The following is a 21,668-nucleotide window of genomic DNA, read 5'->3' on the forward strand; positions in this document are numbered from 1 at the left end:
ATATGTGTACAAAACAGAATGTATATTTATAATATATATACTTCTATTTCTGCTGTTGTGTTACAGTCGCAGTGGCGAAATATATTAGGCCAGCTGGCACGGGGGACAGCTAGGCCTAACCTGGCCAACCTAGTGGCTGCAAATGTAAGTAAATGAAAAATACTTTTATATATAATATTATATAGTAATATGTATAATAACAAATAATAATAATAATATATACTTATACGTTGCAGAGAGAGCTGAAAAAGCTATTAAAAAAAACTGTGTATGGCCCCCAAAAGAGGGGCAAAAAAGGGGAAAGAGGAAGAGGAGGAAGAGGAGGAAGAGGAGGAAGGGGAGGGAGAGGAGGGAGCGCGAAATACATCGTCAATTTTTATTAATGTAATGATTTTGTTTTTGAAGAATAAAGTAATATAAGTAAAAGTGATTTTTGTACTTTTTGTATCAGGGTTAATTAAAATAAAGTTAGTGTTTTTAATTATCTTTTAATTATCTTTTTAATTTGAATAATTCCATGTACGAACAGAATTCAACGAATGATTTGCAAAGCTGATTTAATAATAAATAATCGCGTTAAGGGATGTAAAGCATTTGTTTATTAGAGAGATTCGTCGTAGTCTTCGCAAAGTACCCATGCTGAACTGCTTGCACCTTCCGCAGCTTCATTTTCAATTTCTCTTTCAGCATCACTTTCAACTTCACTGTCGCTCTCTATAATTCTAATTTTTCGCCCTCTCACACCTTTTACTGTATCACTATCTTCACTGGATTCGTTCGTTTCACGGCGTAATCCGTCGGAAATCAGCGTAATTTTTTCATCCAAAGCGGCAAAATCGAATTCGTCCGAACTTGAGCTGATTTGTTCTTCCTCCATATTTTTAGGGCTCAAACACTTTTTAGCTACTATTTTTACTGGCAAGACTGTTTCAAGCGAATGCAACGCTGAGACTAACTAAACTGAGCTAAGATTTGGCTACAATGCCAGCCAAGCCTAGTCCACGAAAGTATTTCCGAGAAAAATATCTTATCGCTCATCGTAAATAAGCAGATCGAGTTACAAACGACCATAGCGGCGTAGCAGCATCGCTCGAGTTGACACTTGCCGCAAGAGCGTCCCGCAATTTGAGACTTCAAATCAGCCGGGTGCCGCAGCAGCGCTGCCCGAGGTGACACTTCAAATCGGCCGGGCGCCGTATCGGCGCCGCTCGAGCGCAAAGGATTAATTTTAATTCATTCTTATGAATAAAACATAATTTTTATCATTCCTGTTATTTATTTTACTTCCGAATTGCTCCATCACCCTCACTTTTTTAAATAAACGAACTATATACATAAAAATCTTAACCTATACAATAATAAATGTCAAGAACCATAAATAGAAATAATACCAATCAATATTAAAATTCCTACATCACCAACCCGATTACTTAAAATTGTTAGAGTCCCAGAATGTTACGGCTAAGTGGCCAGGATTTATGGCAGGGGCCATGTGCTTGGGTACCCGGACGGTATGGGTCTGTCCTGGCCCGTTCCCGGGCACGTGCGGCACCGTCATAACGTCTCCTGGTCCTTGGCCTCCATTACGGTCCAGTCAATTACGGTTGGGTCTGGCATTGTTCGGGCACGTAGTCCCATCAACGCGGGATGTCTAGCAGGAGTTATTTTGCCACTCTCCCTCCTAACTCCCGGCCCACCGTTTTGGGGCAGTCTCACTGGATTTGGGATTGCAGTGATTGGACCGTAATTCCTTGCCGCCCACCCTAGGTTAAGAGAAGTAGGGAGGACCGAGGTGATATTAGGCATGACTCCGGTCCTCTAGAAAACAGACAAAACAGACTAGCGGAACAGACAAGCGGGACAGACTAGACAAGACAGACTAGCGGGACAGACAAGAGTAGAGACAAGACAACCCAGTCAGGAGAAGAACCTCGTCAGCACCGACGGTTCACTACACACGAGGCCACAAGGGACTCGCTACACACGAGGCCACAAGGGACTCACCACACACGAGACCATAAGGGACTCACAAGACAGAAAAACCATATTACTCGGACGGCACACCACGTGCAAACTTCTACAAAGCTCGACGCTCACAAGGAGCACCACGAGCACTAACACAGAATTTAATCCATTTTTATTTTGATAATAAATTAATAAACAAGATGAAATAAACACCAATCCACCCTAACTTCGTGACAACTGTTCGTATCAACCAAGATGGACGTGCCAATATTCCAGTGAGCAGTTCGGGAGTTGGACATCTCGATTCAGAAAAGTCTAAGCTGTTGGGCTTCGGTTGTAGAAATGACCATTTCTTTATTATTGTTAAGATATTTACAATATTCGACGAGCATTCTTGCTGGAACTGCCGCGCCGCTCACGACTGCCCCGCACGTCACCTTCCCCTGGTCTAGTGACCTAGCGCGCGGCAGAATATCTTCGTGACAACTGTTCGTATCAACCAAGATGGACGTGCCAATATTCCAGTGAGCAGTTTGGGAGTTGGATATTTCGATTCAGAAAAGTCTAAGCTGTTGGGCTTCGGTTGTAGAAATGACCATTTCTTTATTATTGTTGAGATATTTACAATATTCGACGAGCGTTCTTGCTGCAACTGCCGCGCCGCTCACGACTGCCCCGCACGCCACCTTCCCCTGGTCTAGTAACCTAGCGCGCGGCAGAATATCTTCGTGACAACTGTTCGTATCAACCAAGATGGACGTGCCAATATTCCAGTGAGCAGTTTGGGAGTTGGATATTTCGATTCAGAAAAGTCTAAGCTGTTGGGCTTCGGTTGTAGAAATGACCATTTCTTTATTATTGTTGAGATATTTACAATATTCGACGAGCGTTCTTGCTGCAACTGCCGCGCCGCTCACGACTGCCCCGCACGCCACCTTCCCCTGGTCTAGTAATGATCAAAATATTTGGAATGGAAGTATAAAACTATGTAATTTGTGTCGATCGGTATTATCGACTGTAAGTAACTATACCGGCAAGCTCGCTGTGGTGTAGCTTGTTGGTTGGAAGAGAACTGTGACGCTAGTAGTGAGAAATGTCGGAAGCTCGAGTTGGTGTTTCGGATACAATTCCTATCAACTACTCCTGTGTCTTAATTAACTAAGAAATCAACTGAAAATACACTCCATTGCCTTTGTACGTGCCTTATCTACTGGGCTTCGGTTGTGAATTTTCGATTCGAGCTCTATATCTCTCGATATTTACGAAAAACTGTTAGCGGCGGCCATCTTATGACGTCATGCTCGTGAGATTGACACCACTCTGGCCGAATATTGCAAATATCTCCGCAAATAACTGCAAAACGGATATTTCTACATCCGAAGCCCAGTCGTTTAGTCTTTCCGGAATCTAAATTTTCCACTTGTGAACTGCATACTTCGATATTAAAGCATCAGTTTTGGTCGATAGAAACCTCTAAAACTAATATACGTATATGGTTTTCTTCTATGTGTGGGTCGTCATAGTGTGCGGCGACCCGTGCCCTTAAGGGCCCAGCACAGCAGAGAAGAGCAGAGCAGAGAAGGGCAGAGCAGAGCAGAGCAGTGGAGAGCAGAGTAGAGCAGAGCAGAGCAGAGCAAAGCAGAGCAAAGAAGAACAGAGCAGTTCAGAGAAGTGCAGAGAAGAGAAGAGCAGATCAGAGCTGTGCAAAGCAGAGAAGAGCAGAGAAAAGCAGAGCAGAGAAGAGCAGAGCAGAGAGGGCAGAGAAGAGAAGAGGAGAGCAGAGAGGGCAGAGAAGAGAAGAGGAGAGCAGAGAAGAGCAGAACAGAGCAGAGCGGTGCAGGGAAGAGCAGAGAAGAGCAGAGAAGAGCAAACAGATCAGAGCAGGGCAGATTAGAGCAGAACAGAGCAGAACAGAGCAGAGAAGAGCAGACCAGAGCAGAGCAGAGCAGTGCAGAGAAGAGGAGAGCAGACAAGAGCAGTGCAGAGCAAAGAAGAACAGAGCAGAGCAGAGAAGTGCGGAGAAGAGCAGAGCAGGGCAGCGAAGAGCAGAGCAGAGAAGAGCAGAGAAGATTAGAGATGAGCAGAGCACAGCAGAGCAGAGAAGAGCAGAGCAGAGAAGAACAGAGAAGAGCAGAGTAGAGCAGAGGAGTGCAGAGCAGAGAAGAGCAGAACAGAGCAGAGCAGTGCAGGGATGAGCAGAGAAGAGCAGAGAAGAGCAAACAGATCAGAGCAGGGCAGATTAGAGCAGAACAGAGCAGAGAAGAGCAGACCAGAGCAGAGCAGAGCAGAGCACTCTAAAGCAGAGCAGAGCAGAGCAGTGCAGAGAAGAGCAGAGCAGAGCACTCTAAAGCAGAGCAGAGCAGAGCAGTGCAGAGAAGAGCAGAGCAGAGCTGAGAAGAGCAGAGCAGAGCAGAGGAGAGCAGAGCAGAGTAGAGCAGAGAAGAGCAGAGCAGAGCAGGGCAGAGAAGAGCAGAGCAGAGAAGAGCAGAGCAGAGAACAGCAGAGCAGAGAAGATCTGAGAAGAGCAGAGCAGAGAAGAGCAGAGAAGTGCAGGGCAGAGGAGAGCAGAGAAGAGCAGAGCAGAGAAGACCAGAGCAGAGAAGAGCAGACCAGAGAACATCAGAGAAGAGCAGCGAAGAGCAGAGCAGAGAAGAGCAGAGAAAAGCAGAGCAGAGAAGAGCATAGAAGAGCAGAGAGCAGCAGAGAAGAGCAGAGAAGAGCAGAGGAGAGTAGAGAAGAGCACAGAGGAGCAGAGAAGAACAGAGAAGAGCACAGAAGAGCAGAGAAGAGCAGGGAAGTGCTGAGACTTAGGCTAAATCCGCTGTAGCTGCTAAATTTGACGCTTTGTCTTATGTATCGACTGAAATTGAAACTAAATCGTACGCTTAGTCTAAAATTGAAGCTAACTCATATGTTTCGGCTGAACTTGTAGCTATATTATCAGTATCGGCTGAATCTAGAGCTAAATCAGCTGTATCTTCTAAATTTGAAGCTTAATCGTATGTTTAGGCTCAATCTGAAGACAAATCGCACGTATAGTATGAATTAGAAGCTAAATCGTATGTTTCTGCTGAATTTGAAGCTCTATCATAAGTATCGGCTGAATCTGAAGCTAAATCAGCAGCATGTGCTAAATTTGAATCTTAATCGTATGTTTCGGCAGAATTTGAGGACAAATCGTTCGCTTAGTCTCAAATTAAAGCTAACTCATATGTGTCGGATGATCTTCAAGCTATATCATGAGTTTCAGCTGAGACCGAGGCTAAATCAAATGTATCTTCTAAATTTGAAGCTTAATCGTATGTTTCGGCAGAATTTGAAGACAAATAGTACGTATAGTCTTAATCTGAAGCTAAAACTGTTTTAAACAAAAACCCGGAACAAAGCAACCAACGTAATGCATCTTAAAACATCGTAAATCATCATTGCGACCCAAAAAACACAACGTAATGTGATCGTAATGTAAAACAATATTAAAAACGTAAAAAGAATGTATAATAACGTAAAACAACATAATACTGTTATAAACAACAACGCGAAACGAAGCAACCAAAGTAATGCATCGTAAAACAACGTAAATCATCAATGCAACACAAAGAAAAACAACGTAACACAACGTAAACGAATGTAAAACAATATATAACAACGTAAAAACAATGTATAACAACGTAAAGAACGTAATACTGTATTGAAGTACAACGTGAAACAAAGCAAAACAACGGAAATCATCAACGCGAAACAAAGAAGAACACCGTAAAAACAAGTAAAACAAAGTAAAAACAAAGTAAAACAACGTTAAATAACGTAAATCATCAATGCGAACCAAAAAACTCACAACGTAATGTGAACGTAATGTAGAACAATATAGCAAAAACGTAAGAACAAAGTATAGTAACGTAAAACAACGGAATACTATTTTAAAAAACCACGTGAAACAAAGTACAGCAACGTAAAACAACGTAAATCTTCAATGCGAAGCAAAGAAATCAACGTAACACAACGTAAAGCATCGTAAAACAATATAAACCAGCGTAAAAACAATGTATAGCAACGTAAAACAACGTAATACTGTCCTAAACAACAATGCGGAACAATGCAAAGAACATGAAGCATCGTAAAACAACGTAAATCTACAATGCGCCATCACTATTAAGCTGTTTTACGATGCTTTGCGTTCATTGCATTGTTCCGCATTGTTGTTTAGAACAGTTTTATGTTGTTTTACGTTATTACACATTGTTTTTACGTTTTTTTATATTGTTTTACATTACGTTCACATTACGTTGTGTATTATTTGAATCGCATTGATGATTTACGTCTTTTAACGTTGTTTTCTTTTGTTTTTAGATTGTTTTACGTTGTCTTACGTTGTTAATCTTTGCTTCGCATTCACGATTTTCGTTGTTTTACTTTGTTTGACGTTGTTGTTTATAACAGTATAATGTCGTTTTACGCTGTTATATATTGTTTTATATTGTTTTACATTGTTCTACGTTGTATTATGATGTTTTAGGCGATGTACTTTGTTTCACGTGGTTTTTTAAAATAGTATTACGTTGTTTTCCGTTGTTATACATTGCTTTTACGTATTTTATATTGCTTTGCATTGCTTTACTTGCTCTACGCTGTGTTACGTAGTTTTACTTTGTCTCGCATTGATGATTTACGTTGTTTTACGGTGATTTACGTTCTTTGCATTGTTCCGCTTTGTTGTTTAAAATAGTATCACGTGGCTTTCCGTTGTTATACATTGTTTTTACGTTGTTTTATATTGTTTTAAATTGCTTTACGTTGTGTTACGTTGTTTTACTTTGTTGCCGCATTGATGATTTACGTTGTTTTACGATAGTTTACGTTCCTTGCATTGTTCCGCGTTGTTGTTTAAAACGGTATTACGTTGTTTTACGTTGATATACATTGTTTTTACGTTGTTTAATATTGTTTTGCAGTGATTTACATTGTGTTACGTTGTGTTCAGCCGATGCTCAAGATATAGCTTCGAGGTCATCCGAAACATATGAGTTAGCTTCAATTTAAGACTAAACGTACGATTTGGTTTCAATATCTGCCGAAATATTCGATTAAGATTCAAACTTAGCAGATACTGCAGATTTAGCTCTAGATTCAGCCAATACTTATGAAATAGCTTCAAGGTCAGCCGAAACGTTTGAGTTAGCTTCAATTTTGGACTTAACGTATTACTTGGCTTCTATATCTGCCGAAACATACGATTAAGCTTCTAATTTAGCAGATGCAGCTTATTTTGCTTCAGATTCAGCCGATACTTATCATATAGCTTCAAGCTCAGCCGAAACATATGAGTTTGCCTCAGTTTTGGACTATACATACTATTTGGCATCAATATCTGCCGAAACATTCGGTTAAGCGTCCAATTTAGCAGATGCAGCTGATTTAGATTCACATTCAGCCGATACTCATGATATAGCATCAGGGTCATCCGAAACATATGAGTTAACTTCAATTTAAGACACAACGTACGAATTGTCTTCAAATACTGCCGAAGCATACGATTATGCTTCAAATTTTGCAGATAAAGCTGTTTTAGTTTAAGATTCAGCCGATACTTACGATGTAGCTTCAAGGTCAGCCGAAACAAATGATTTAGATTCAAATAAATACGATATAAATAATTTAGCTACAAATGCATGCGAAACAAATGACTTAGCTTCTAATCCGTGCGAAAAACATGATTTATATTCAAATTCATGCGGAGTAGAAGGTTTAGCTTCAAATCCATACGAAACATATGATTTAGCTTCAAATTCATGCGAAACACATGGATTAGCTTCAAATCCATGCGAAACACATGATTCAGCTTCATTTCAATGCGAAGTAGCAAGTTTAGCTTCAAATCCATCCGAAACAAACGATTTAGATTCAAATACTTGCGATATAAATGAATTAGCTTCAAATGCATGCAGTACAAACGAGGTAGCTTCACGTCCATGAGAAACGCATGATTTAGCTTCAAATCAATGCGAAACACATAATGCAACTTTAAATTCATGCGGAACACATGATTAAGCTCCAAATTCATACGAAACACATGAATTAGGTTTAAATTAACGCGAAACACATGATTTAGCTTCACATTCATGCGAAACACATAGATTAGCTCCAAATTCATGCGAAAGATGGTGATTTAGCTTCAAATTCAGGCGAAGTAGAAGGTTTAGTTTCAAATAATTACGATATATATTATTTAGCTTCCAATGCATGCGAAACAAAGGAGTTAGCTTCAAATCCATGCGAAATACATGAGTTAGCTTCAAACCAATGCGAAGTAGAAGGTTTAGCTCCAAATCCATGCGAAACACATGATTTAGATTTAAATACTTGCGAAAGAAATGATTTAGCTTCAAATACTTGCGATGTATATGATATAGCTTCAACTGCATGCGAATCAAACGAGTCAGCTTCACATCCATGCGAAACACATCATTTAGTTTTGAATAAATGCGGAGTAGAAGGTTTAGCTTAAAATCCATGCGAAACACATGATTTAGTTTCAAATACTTGCGATATAAATGATATAGCTTCAAATGCATGCGAAACAAACGAGTTAGCTGCAAATCCATGCGATACACATGATTCAGCTTCAAATCAATACGAAGTAGAAGGTTTAGCTTAAAGTCCATGCGAAACACATGATTTAGCTTCAAATACTTGTGATATAAATGTTTTAGATTCACGTGCATGCGAAACAATCGAGTTCCTTTCAAATCCATGCGAAACACATGATTTAGTTTCGAATCAATGCAGAGTAGAAGGTTTAGCTTCAAATGCATGCGAAACAAATGATTTAGCTCCAAATACTTGCGACATAATTGATACAGCTTCAAATGCATGCGAAACAAATGACTTAGCTTCTAGTAATTGAGATGTAAATGATCTAGCTTCAAATGAATGCGAAACAAACGAGTTAGCTTCATGCCCATGCGAAACGAATGATTTAGCTTAAAGTAATTGAGATATAAATCATCTAGCTTCAAATGCATGCGAAACATATTAGTTTGCTTCAAATCCATTCGAAACAAATGATTCATCTTCAAGTAATGGAGATATAAATGATCTAGTATCAAATGCATGCGAAACAATCGTATTGGCTTCACATCCATGCGAAACAAATGATTTAGCTTAAAGTAATTCTGATATAAATCATCTAGATTCAAATACATGCGAAACAAACGAATTAGCTTCAAATCCATGCGAAACACATGATTTAGCTTCAAATAATTGCGATATAAATGATCTAGATCCAAATGCATGCAAAACGAAGGAGTTAGCTTCAAATCCATGCGAAACAAGTGATTTAGCTTCAAATGCATGCGAAACAAGTGATTTAGCTTCAAATGCATGCGAAACAAACGAGTTATCTTCAAATCCATGCGAAACAAATTATTTAGCTTCAAATACATTCGATATAAATGGTTTAGCTTCAAATGCATGCGAAACGGACGATTTTGTTTCAGATCCATGAGAAACGCTTGATTTAGCTTCAAATCAATGCGAAACACATAATGCAGTTTACATTTATGCTAAACACACGATTTAGCTTCAAATTCATGCGACACATATGATTTAGCTTCATATATTTGCGATATAAATGATTTAGCTTGAACTGAATGCAAAACAAACGAGTCAGCTTCAATTCCATGCGAAACACATGATTTAGCTTCAAATCAATGCGAAGTAGAAGGTTTAGTAAAGGACGTAAAGCTTAGTAAAACAACGTAAATCATCAATGCGAAACAAAGAAAAACAGGGTAACAGAACGCAAAGCAATGTAAAACAATATAAATCGACGTAAAAACAATGTATAACAACGTAGAATAACGTAATACTGTTTTAAACAACAACGCGAAACAATGAAAAGAACGTAAAGCATCGTAAAACGACGTAAATCATCAAAGCGAAAAGTAGGAAAACAACGTAACACAACGTAAAGCAATGTAAAAGAATATAAAACAACGTAAAAACAATGTATAACAACTTAAAACAACGTAATACTGTTTTAAACAACTACGCGGAACAATACAAAGGACGTAAAGCATCGTAAAACAACGTAAACGATCAATGCGAAAATTAGGAAAACAACGTAACACAGCGTAAAGCAATGTAGAACAATATAAAGCAACGTAAAAATAATGTACATCAAACTAAAACAACGTAATACTTTTTTAAACAACAACGCGGAACAAAGCAAAGAACGTAAAGCATCGTAAAACACCGTAAATCATCAATCCGAAAAAAGTAAAGCAATGTAAAACAATATAAAACAACGTAAAAACAATGTATAACAACGTAAAACATCGTAATACTTTTTTAAGCAACAACGCGGAACAGAGCAAAGAACATTGTTGCGCACGGCACAAAAATAACCGCCGGAAGTCGTGAGGAGACGACAACGATTTATTTGTTGGACTCCACAGTCCTCGTTTATAATGTTTGGAGCACGGCTCCGTTCAGAGGTTAAATTTGAAGCACGGCTTCGAACTTAGTATGAAATGAAGCACGACTTCGCACAGACTATAAAAATGAAGCACGGCTTCGTACGGGCGCAAGGGCGCTGAATAAAACTTGTAATGGTATCTGCACTGAAATTGTTGACAATTCCATCCGTTATCGAATTTGCGGCAGTATATATAGACACCTGGCCGATGTTCAAGGAGAAGCATCGTCAGGTGTCGAAGGCCGGGTCATTGCCTCATAAGGCAAAAACGCCGCGTGATTACAACGGCCGAGGCGAGCGTTTGACGGTCGGGCCAACGCACGTCGATTGGGTTATTGTCTTGCCGCCTCGCCGTTTATTCGATAAAAACGGCGAGACGGCGTACATCGAATGTCGAACGTGCGTTGACCCGCGGTCCGCGATTCGGCCGGAACAAATATAAAGCATCGTAAAGCAACGTAATGCTTGAAACTGATTTGTAATGCTACATAACCGTCGTGAACTTTACTATTTTTTCCCATTTCACTTTTGATAATGTTGTTCACTTCTTCTCTATTAGGTTGATTAACTGCAAATACTAATTTATCCAAAAATGCTTCTTTTATTTCTTTCTGGGAATATTTCCTATCTTTTATTACTGTCTGCATAACAGACGAAAATTCTAATCGCTTTAAAAGTTCTTCTCTTATTATTTTATTTCGCGCAAATTGTTAAAAACCACGCCCTTGTATATTATCATTCATAAACAAAAAGTCTCTTAATATGATATCACGTTCTTCCATGCTATCAAATTTGGACGGATAAAAGTTTTTAAATCGTCCCCTTTTTAATCTGTTTCCTTTCGCAAGATTCAAGCTTGAATTAGTATAGATAACAAGGTATTCTATATCATTTGATAAATCATCTGTCTTAGAGATTAGATGTTTAACAAAACTATTAAGGTAATTATTCATGGAGAAACTTCGATTTTCTTATATTATAGTAAATAATCTGGCATAACTAATATTATTATCTGTATAATATTTGTCTACATTTTCAATTTCTAGATGATGAAGGATATTTATGTTTATATATGGACTTCCTTAGTAAGCAAAGAATCGACAAGTCTAATTGATACATAAGTCCAATCAATTGATGAGGTATACGTTGATAAGCATTACTCAATCCATCCCGTCTAGATCCATCTTGTAAATCATTAAGAAATTCCGAATCCTCATTGCTAGTATCATTTATATCAATGTGCCCACTGTTTGGTACCTTACTATCTTTGTCCGTAACAGTATGTTTACGTTTTCTAGAGCTTGCACCAATTTCACGATTTTCCTTACTTGTACTCCTTGAATGACCACTTTGTTTGTGCGAGTTATTTTTAATATCTCGTAGTTGCATAGAAATGTAAGATTTGGAAATATTGTTCGAGTTTGAATCTATCACATTAACACTAGCTTCCTCTCTAGAAACTTTCATGCTTCTCTTTATATCTTTTTCAATATTACTAAGAAGTGGTACAAAATGTGTGATTCCTGTAATTCATCATATAAATAATATTACCACTTGGATCATCTACCTTACCTAATTTTTGCGCCATACTTTTCATATATCATTTTTCCTTCAATTTCAGGACTTGCGCATAGAACATTTTTCAACTTTAGATTTCTTATTTCTGGACCGGAACCCATATTTCCAATGTCTTCTGCAGTAAATTCAATGTGTGGAATATATTCACAAAGTTTTCATATTCTTCTTTTACAGCATTACCCAAACATGAGCCTTTTTTCGACTGATTAACTTGTTGCGCATATTGCTTGCAACTTTCCTGCAAAGACTTTATACTGAATCCTCTACTACCTGTAATCAGATCCTCAAAAAAAAGAAAACAATCTACTTTACCCACAGCAGCTGCTATCTAAAAGGATACTTAGTCAAGGACCTGTTAGAAAGGACTTGCCTATATATATATATATATATATATATATATATATATATATATATATATATATATATATATATTGCATACGCCTCTCGCTTATTAAATTTTACAGAACAAAAATACTCTACCATAGAGAAAGAATGCTTAGCTATTGTGTATTGTACTTCATATTTTCGACCATATTTGTAAGGACAAAAATTTAGAATCATCACAGATCATAAACCTTTAATATGGCTACACTCGATTAAAGATCCTATATCCAGATTGTGGAAATGGAAGTTGAAATTAGCGGAATATGAGTACGAGATAGAATATAAAGGGGCAAAGCCAACGTTAATGCAGATGCTCTATCTAGAAATCCACCAAAAATGTGCTTACCTATACAACCGACGATTGTAGAAAATAAAAAGGGAACTATACCATCGACAACAGCAGAAGACTCTTGGATCCGAGACGTAATTAGGAAAAAGAAGACGACTACATCGACCTAGAGACAACGAAGGATAGATATTCAAGATACAACCCGTCATTAGGAAAAAGGATTGCATCTTCTGTCTCGTCAAAGATCTTGCCGATATTCGATCCAGTACGAAAAAGGACAAGGATGGAAGAAACGTCCTTGCTCAAAGAGAAGATAATCTCATTCCCATTATCGCATCCCAACTCCCGAAGCTCAAGAAGCACCGTCACAACCTGAAATCCCTGTCGAACAATTATCGACGAACGATATAATAAATTCTAGCCCTAAAAATTATGATGAAATGTTAAATAGAAAACAACGACAAAATACAAATTTGCAAATTAAAGAAGTTTATGAACCATTAGATTTAATTTATCTTATGAAAGAATCTAAAATAGGAAAATTTTGTAACCAATATAGTGGTCCACACAAAGTTGTAGAAATCTTGCCGAATAGAAATACTAATTGGAGGTAATCTACGTACAGTACACACTAACAAATTGAAAATTGCACAAGTAAGATCTAAATTTAATTAACAAATAACGGTACAATTAACAACAATACCGCATATATATTACGTATCAACGAATGTTCATTAGACTTTAAAATTCCAGTACCAAGTCAAGGTAAATTCTCAGAAATTTCTTGGAACTCAACGAACCAATGGATGATGTCATTCTACCAAATCACGACGAAACTCGTTGAAGCCTACCACAACCAAAGCCGTTATCTGTATCCGATGGAAGACAACTCGACAACTTCCGTGATGGTAGCAGATAGTTGCTGAGTGTCATAGAAACATCAGGACCACATTTCGAAACGTACGTAGTAGAAAAGAGCATTCTATATAGCAGCGATAAAAATAGCATCTATAGAATAAAATATAATACACAAGTAAAATTCGCCCCAGGATTCGCATTAACTTGATTAATTATTTATTATTTCTGATTATAGAGAAATAAGATTATTGAATATCCTAACTATTTAAATTACTGTCCTAAATATAATGTTTTTAATGATCTATGAGGTTCACAAAATTTGAAAATGTCAAAATTACTTAAAAAAATATTGTCATTCCGAAACTAGCCTCGAACGCATTTCCGAAACTCGATCACACATGCCAAAATTATGCAAATAACTTCATTTCACATAAAAACAATGTTAGCGCATAGGATTTTTTGAAATTGGAATGTTACGACCAAAAATATTGCGAGAAATGTATTGCACTGTTATATAAACAATATAAACATTTACCATTTCTGTCTTTTTTAAAAACGTTTACAAAACCTCCAGTACGAATGAAAAATTTCTTTCCTGACCGAGTCTTCTCCGTACTTCAACCTAAACCAACACAGTGTCTCACAATCAGTGGTAGTACCAAATTTCTGATTCGAAATACACAGCGTTCATACTCAAGCACATACAACATGATACCATTTCACAAGAGTAACTGTGATAAATACTGTCCAATATAAATCATAGACCTGTTTAAACCAATAACACTACTATGAAAAACCTCAGAAATAAGTTTATTAATTGCATTAACTCTGCAATACTATAAATGCTTGAGTTTGCTTGAGATGATTCGACGCACCTACTTTCTAACTTTGCAGCCCGGGGAGCGGAGCGGGGGTAGTGCAAGGTTTGACCCGCTAAAGCCCCTACGGCGACCTAGGGACACTGTGCCTGTCGCTGGCGGATTACGGGGGAGTCACGGGAACTCTTGTAGAACACTACCACGGCTCCCCCTCGCCTGGCCGGCCACCAGGATGGAAAAGCGGTGGCCGGCCGCGTCCCGGGGGGAGATGAATCCTCCCCCCTTGAATCTTCTTGATTCGGCGGTGCGAGGGGCCGCACCCCGCACCGCCGCGTCACGGCTGTAACGATGATCCTTCCTCCCCCACTCTTAATCTCTAAAAGAGATAAGACACAGGTATTGTAACGATGACCCTTCCTCCCCCACTCTTAAAGAGATAAGACACAGGTATAAATAGGCCATTAATTATGCGTGCGGGCAGTGACATTCTTATAATCGGCCCGGAACATCGATCACAGTGTAAAAGTTCCCACTCTAAATGTATCAATTTTATAAAACTGTTGTAAAATAAACATACGCTGAAAAGCCATAGCTTTCCAGCTCCTTTTAAAAAGCGAAGTCATTCAAACGCTGCGTAACAATTTGGCGATCCTGCCAGGATCCGTCTGCTACGATCAATCTACGGAGATCAACGGCACGGATCTTTGTGTGAAGAACACACACACACAGGAGAGCGAAACACAAAACGGGCAAAAGGACCACTACGCAGCAGCAGGACACCCCCTGCCGAATCAGGAATCACCTACAGCAAGGTAAAAACCCTGGACTCATTATTTAAACGCTATCGCGAACTGCGGAGTACCATACTATCTTCCACGAGCTCGAATACCGAAACCGATTACTATTCGAATACTAGAGTACATCTGCTCTATACTACACCACCGAAAATGTCACGAGCCACATCGCCATAGAGGCTGAGACTCCCAGCCTGCAGAGTGAGATGAAAGCTATACGCGAAATGTTTACGAAACTCGCGATTTACACTAAAGAAGAGAACCGCAAACGCCAAGAAGAAATAGACGACCTGGAAAGAAGAACCCTTGGGTTGGTAACAGAGGTCGAAGGCCCTGTCGAACAGCCACGCCCGACACACCAGCAACCAGCCAGTGACGTCACATCGGACGAGGAACAGGCAGGTAACAGAGGGATAGATAACGCGTCGCTTCAACGTCCCCCACCAGGTGAGTCGACATACCAAGACAATGAGTTGTGTGATGAGCCCATCCGAATCAATACGAACAGTTAGAGAAATAAGAGGCACCGGTGATATGGGAGTCGAGGACCTTATCCGCCAGGTAAGAAGAGCCCGCTCACGAGCAACTCGACCATGCATACTGCTTGACCTAATCTTGGCCGAGAAAATCAAAGACAACGCCTGGGACGCCATTCGATTTGAAACTATCGAAACATACGATGACCTGTATGCCGCGTTACGACGCAACATTACAGGAGCCACCTCAACCGAAATCTGTAAAACACGGCTCAGACAAATCCGCCAAAGAGATGCAGAATCGGTCAATTCATACTCCCAGAGGTATAATGGAAAGTGGAATGAACTTCGCTATGCCATCGAAGCGGAGCACAGACTACCCACTAAACGCAGGATTGTGTTGCAAATCGAGGAAGAAGCTGCTGTGCGAACCTACATCAATGAATTGCGCGAAGAATTCGCCAACCGCGTGGAAGACGCGATGCCGCGTAATATCGAGGAGGCACGTACAAAGGCGCTCACAATCAAGCTCCGCAACCGCGAGAGAAAGCAGAATCAACAACGAGACCTTGCAACTAAACAACCGACACCTAATAGGGGCCCACCGACACCTCGTCCACCAGTCCGACCACGACCATCCGAGTCAACGCGAGGTCAACGAACCGCAACGCAATGCACACATTGCAGACGATACGGACATACTGAGGCCGACTGTTTCCGTAAACATCAGAATTTTCGGCTACGGAAGACCGCCACCGAGCAATCTAGCAACCAAAACAGAAACAGTCGAAGAAGAGTCGGTCAACGAAAACCAGGAGTCAATCGATCCGGAACAACACTTCGGAGCATATGGTTTCGGGTCAACGGCCGAACTCGACGAATGTTAGTCGACACCGGCGCAGATATCAACCTAATGAAAGAAAACGCCGCCCAAGCTTATCATCGGTACGCCAAGGTAAAGAAATTCACAATGGGTAACAGCACCTATACCTGCAGGAAGGCATTGGAATTTACCATATTTGGTAAGACCTCCAAATTTCACGTCATTACTAAAGAATGCCCATTGGTGGAAGACGGGATAGTCGGACTACCATTCCTCGACCAGTACAACTGGAAACTAACCAAGGAAAACCTTCAGCTGGACAATAAATCCCTGAAGTTGCACACCGAGAACGCCAAGATCCCGGCACACACGAGCGTTAAGGTTTGCTTTACGACGAATACCAAGAACGGCATCGTGCTATGCGAAAATTTAATTACTGGAGACCTCTCGCTTCACGAAGCAAATAACGGACAAATCTCCACATACGTGACAAACGCCAGTGACTCCGAAAGAGAGATCACCGACGACACGTTTCGAGTTACGAAGATAGACGTAAAAGAAGACCACCAGAAGAATAACGACACCAGCATAGCCGGACGAGTCAAGCTCCTACTAGACAATACACGGTTACAACACATAGAAGCCGACCTAAGATACAGCATCTGGAAGATATTGGCCTCCTATTCCGATGTATTTCACCTCCCTGGAGATGGACTCCCACAGACGAGACTAACGGAGCACCGTATAGAGTTGACGGACAAGAGACCGATCAACATTAAGAGCTACCGACCACCGGAAGCCCACAAGCACGAGTTCAGGAAGCAGGTGAGCGAAATGATGAACAAAAGAATCATCGCGAATTCGGAGTCGCCATACAACTCTCCGCTCTGGGTCGTACCAAAGAAGATCGATGCAACAGGAAAACAAAAGTGGAGAATCGTCATAGACTTCCGTCGATTAAACGAACGAACAGCACAAGACGCCTATCCGCTGCCCGTCATCGAAGATATTCTTGATCATCTGGGAAACACGAAATTCTTTTAAATTTATCCGCCGGATTTCATCAAATCCCAATGCACGAAGAAAGCAAAAAATGCACGGCTTTCTCAACACCCGAGAGGCACTTCGAATACAACCGCATGCCCTTTGGACTGAAGAACGCGCCCGCCACGTTCCAGAGGATGATGGATCAAGCCTTACGAGGTTTAATTGGCAAGACGTGCTTCGTGTATCTCGACGACATAGTGGTGTACGGATCTACGATCCAAAAACACAACGAAAATCTGGTAATACTACTGGAGCGCTTGCGAGCCACCGGTTTAAAGTTACAGCCAGATAAATGCGAACTCTTGGGACCCGAATTGGAATACCTCGGACACACCATAACCAAAGATGGTGTCAAACCGAATGAAGTCAAGATAGAAGCTGTCAGGAACTACAAACAGCCCAGTACACCAAAGGAAGTAAAGGGTTTCCTCGGTTTAGCTGGATATTATCGTAAGTTTATTAATGATTTCTCCAAAATAGCCAAACCACTCACAGATCTGACGAAGCAGGACAAACAGTGGGAATGGACAGAAGAATGCCAACACGCATTCGACACACTAAAGCAACACCTCACGAAGAGCCTGGTGTTACGATACCCGAATTTCTCGAAGCAGTTCTCTATGACAACCGATGCATCCAACTATGGTATCGGAGCAGTCCTCTCACAGGAAGGACACCCGTGCTGCTACGTCTCGAGAACGCTGAACCCTGCCGAGATTAATTACTCGACAACAGAAAAGGAAATGCTCGCCATCGTATGGGCGATACGTCGCCTCAGACAGTACCTGCTAGGAAGAAAATTTAAAATTCAAACCGACCACAAGGCACTGGTCTGGCTGATGAGCGTCAAGGGCCCATCATCAAGATTGCTGAGATGGAGACTGCTCCTCGAGAGCTACGACTACGAGATTGACTACAAAAAGGGCAAAGAAAGAAAACCAAGCTGCCGACGCCCTGTCCAGGGTGAACATGACCAATGAAGAACTGGACGAACTCATACAACAACAGAGTTCAACCCCATGGGCATGGTTCGTCGTAGCCAGCTACGTGGCCACTGACAAGCAAGACGTGATTCTCACCCCACGAGAAATGTTCAACGAGGAAGCGTGGATTAATTACCTTCACGAAGCCTCATTATGGAAACAGCGGAGAAACAAAATCTATATCACCATCTCCGAACAGTTCACGCCGCGAGAGCAAGACCGCCTGTTTGCGATGCTGCAATTCACGGCTGAAGAAAAGAAGAAAACCGCTGTCCCAACCAAGCGAAACACAGAAGAAAAGCAACTGATCATCTCAGAAAATCATGGTACGCCGACAAGTGGACACTTTGGGGAAACAAGGACACTTCGAAGAATCAAAATGAACTACGATTGGAGAGGAATGGACGAGGACGTAAGGCGATACATTACGACCTGCGACGTGTGTCAACGCAACAAAACACAACGTACGCCATTCGCACAACCCGCCATTATTACAGATACACCACTACAACCTAATGACAAAATCGCTATGGATATATTCGGACCACTGCCAGTCACACAGAGAAACAACCGACATATCGTCAGCATCCAGGATCAGCTCACGAAATACCTCATACTCGTTCCCGTCACTGCGACCAGAGCAGAAGACGTGGTCAACGGGTTACTCGAAAACTATGTATACACATTTTCAACACCAAAAGCTATACTCACCGATCAAGGTGCAAACTTTATCGCCCAGGTAATGCAAGAGTTTGAGGAAAATCTCGGGATACAACATATCCAGACAACCTCTTGGCGCCCACAGAGCAACGGATCGCTTGAACGAGCTCATGCAGTGATTCAAGATCTCCTAAAAACAGCCACAGCGGAGCACACAGAACTCGAATGAGACGAAGTTGTAAAGCTCATCACACACGCCTACAACACTAGTGTCCACGAATCTACCGGACGAACGACGTTTGGACGAACGGCTAACGTACCATCAGCAGTTAGCTCCACTCCAGGCACAACCTATGAAACCTTGGTAACCAAATGGAGGAAACGACACGACCAGTTGATTCAGGCCGGAAGAGAAAGATTAGAGGAGAGCAAGAGACGCAGTAAAGAACGTCATGATTCTAAGCGTGTACGTACACACCCGGTATACCGCCAGGGAGATCAAGTGTTGATCAAAGGCCATATGGCAAGAGGGAAGCTCACCAAAACATGGAAAGGCCCTTACCGCATTGAGACCTTCCACGCGGAGAACAATAACGTCACTTTGGAAGTCAATGAACGATTACAGAAGGCACATACGGATAACACACGGCCGTACTTTTCTGTTTCAGATGCTACTAGCTCTGATTCAATTGACGAGCCTCTCCCTGGTACAAGCCGAGATTCGTATCGAGTCACTGAACGACTCGACGATTTACGTAGAACAGCTGGGACCGGCTAGAATATACCACGAGACATGGAATATCATCACGATATTTGACACCAACGAACTCAGAAAGGACTACGAGAAGGTAGAAGGCCAGCTATCATCACTAAGAACCAGATGCGGGAACTGTAAAGAGATGAGAGAACTCAATCAATTGAGGCAGATAATGAAGAACACCCACAAGCAAATACAGACCATACAGACACTCGAAGGAAGGGATCTACGACACCGCCGAGGATTGATAAACGCGATAGGATCGCTCAGCAAATCACTTTTCGGCACACTTGACAACGATGACTTAGAAAATTTGCATATAGAAATGGACAAAATTTATGACGGACAACACAAATTGGCAAGCAGCATATCAAACCAGACAGCAGTAATCAGAGTACTGCTGGAAGAAGCTAACAGAGGCAGCAGAACGAACTACGACTCGCTCATCGATGTGCTCAACAATAATACACAACAGATCCAGATGGTGCGGGCCTTGGAAGTCATGATTCCCATAACGCAAGGATTGCGAGACGACACCTCCACACTCCTGACTGCTATCACCATGGGTAAGCATGGAATCATAGATACGCAACTTTTAACACCTGAAATACTAGCGCAGGGTATCAACGGAGTTCAAAGCCAGAGACCTGGCGCCCCGATGCTGGACGACCGACGGGACTACGTGTTGCTGCTCGACATCGCCGACGTTGCGATTTCCTTAACGCGAGGGCATCTCGTGTACCACCTCTCGATACCCATCATGGAGAAACCGATATTTCAGCTACAACACCTCATCCCCATTCCACAACGAATCGGAAAACATCATATTGTGATCATCCCCGAATCAGAATGGATCGCAATAGACGAAACCAAGCGCAGCTACGTACAGACCGACCAACAGTGGATAAGCAACTGTAAGACACACGCAAACACACGATACTACAAACGCGCGCAACCCACTTACCTCATCAACACTATTGACACATGCGACAGCAAACTGATTAGAGAAAAGACAATTGATACAAACGACAAAATTTGCACCAGTAGCTTATTCAAAATTCACGTTATAGCTATCATCGCGATAAAAGACGGATACATTCTTACACCAGAACGCGAACTCGCGTTACATGCAATATGCGATAACAAGACCACACGCATCGAAATACGACGACCGACCATACTCCGCTCTATACAAGACTACTCACTCCTGGGCGATCAGTTCTCACACCATTTGGCAAAAACATACGAGTTCGAACAAACAGTAGTTTACACACCCAACGTTACGTTACCATTTTCGACATCTGACATGCAGTTAATTCCTGACAAAATACCTACACTCCACGGCATACTAAACATCGACACATACAGAACACTCAGTACCAATTTAGACCAGATCGAACAAAATATCGAACAAGTTAAGCAGAACTATAGGCATAAGAGTTGGATTGAAATCGTAACAAAATCTACAAATTATTTAGGTTATACAGCTCTCACAATATGCATACTCTACATTTTTTACCGTTATGGACTTTTTTCACTATTAGGCAAACTCGTTCCCAGAAACATATGTATCAAAATCTTCAGCCCCAAAATCACACACTGTGTAAATTTAGAACCCCAGGTACTTTATAACGCGAACGCACCCACTCAAGAACTGCTGAACGCGCCACCGGGATATGAACCACCCTCAAAAGAAAGGAACCCTACGGTAATACTAACACCTCGCAGGAGCAAGCTGGGTCTAGTACGAGGGGTGTAACGAT

General features: G+C 41.1%; 2 protein-coding genes across 6 annotated transcripts in view; both read left to right on the plus strand.

The window, feature by feature from the left end:
- Nucleotides 1-1,265, plus strand: part of LOC143262111 (uncharacterized) — a 66,564-nt gene extending 65,299 nt beyond the window's left edge. For all 5 annotated transcript variants that reach the window (XR_013036063.1, XR_013036058.1, XR_013036059.1 and 2 more), the window contains 2 exons: nucleotides 67-144; nucleotides 237-1,265. The gene's annotated coding sequence lies outside the window, so the exon portion shown is untranslated. The remainder of the gene's footprint in view (nucleotides 1-66; nucleotides 145-236) is intronic.
- A 2,744-nt stretch (nucleotides 1,266-4,009) lies between these two features.
- On the plus strand, nucleotides 4,010-14,978 carry LOC143262095 (uncharacterized). Its single transcript, XM_076528047.1, has 2 exons — nucleotides 4,010-13,649; nucleotides 14,442-14,978. The coding sequence occupies exon 1, from the start codon at nucleotides 4,157-4,159 to the stop codon at nucleotides 4,790-4,792; it is 636 nt and encodes a 211-aa protein (XP_076384162.1). The 5' UTR covers nucleotides 4,010-4,156; the 3' UTR covers nucleotides 4,793-13,649; nucleotides 14,442-14,978.
- The last annotated feature ends 6,690 nt before the right edge of the window (nucleotides 14,979-21,668 follow it).

The sequence above is a fragment of the Megalopta genalis genome, chromosome 1 (assembly GCF_051020955.1).
Source record: "Megalopta genalis isolate 19385.01 chromosome 1, iyMegGena1_principal, whole genome shotgun sequence".
NCBI classification, from domain to species: domain Eukaryota; kingdom Metazoa; phylum Arthropoda; class Insecta; order Hymenoptera; family Halictidae; genus Megalopta; species Megalopta genalis.

Excerpts from the sequence above, each read along its gene's own strand:
- LOC143262095 (XM_076528047.1), top strand. The coding sequence starts at position 4,157 with ATGAGCAGAGAAGAGCAGAGAAGAGCAAACAGATCAGAGCAGGGCAGA.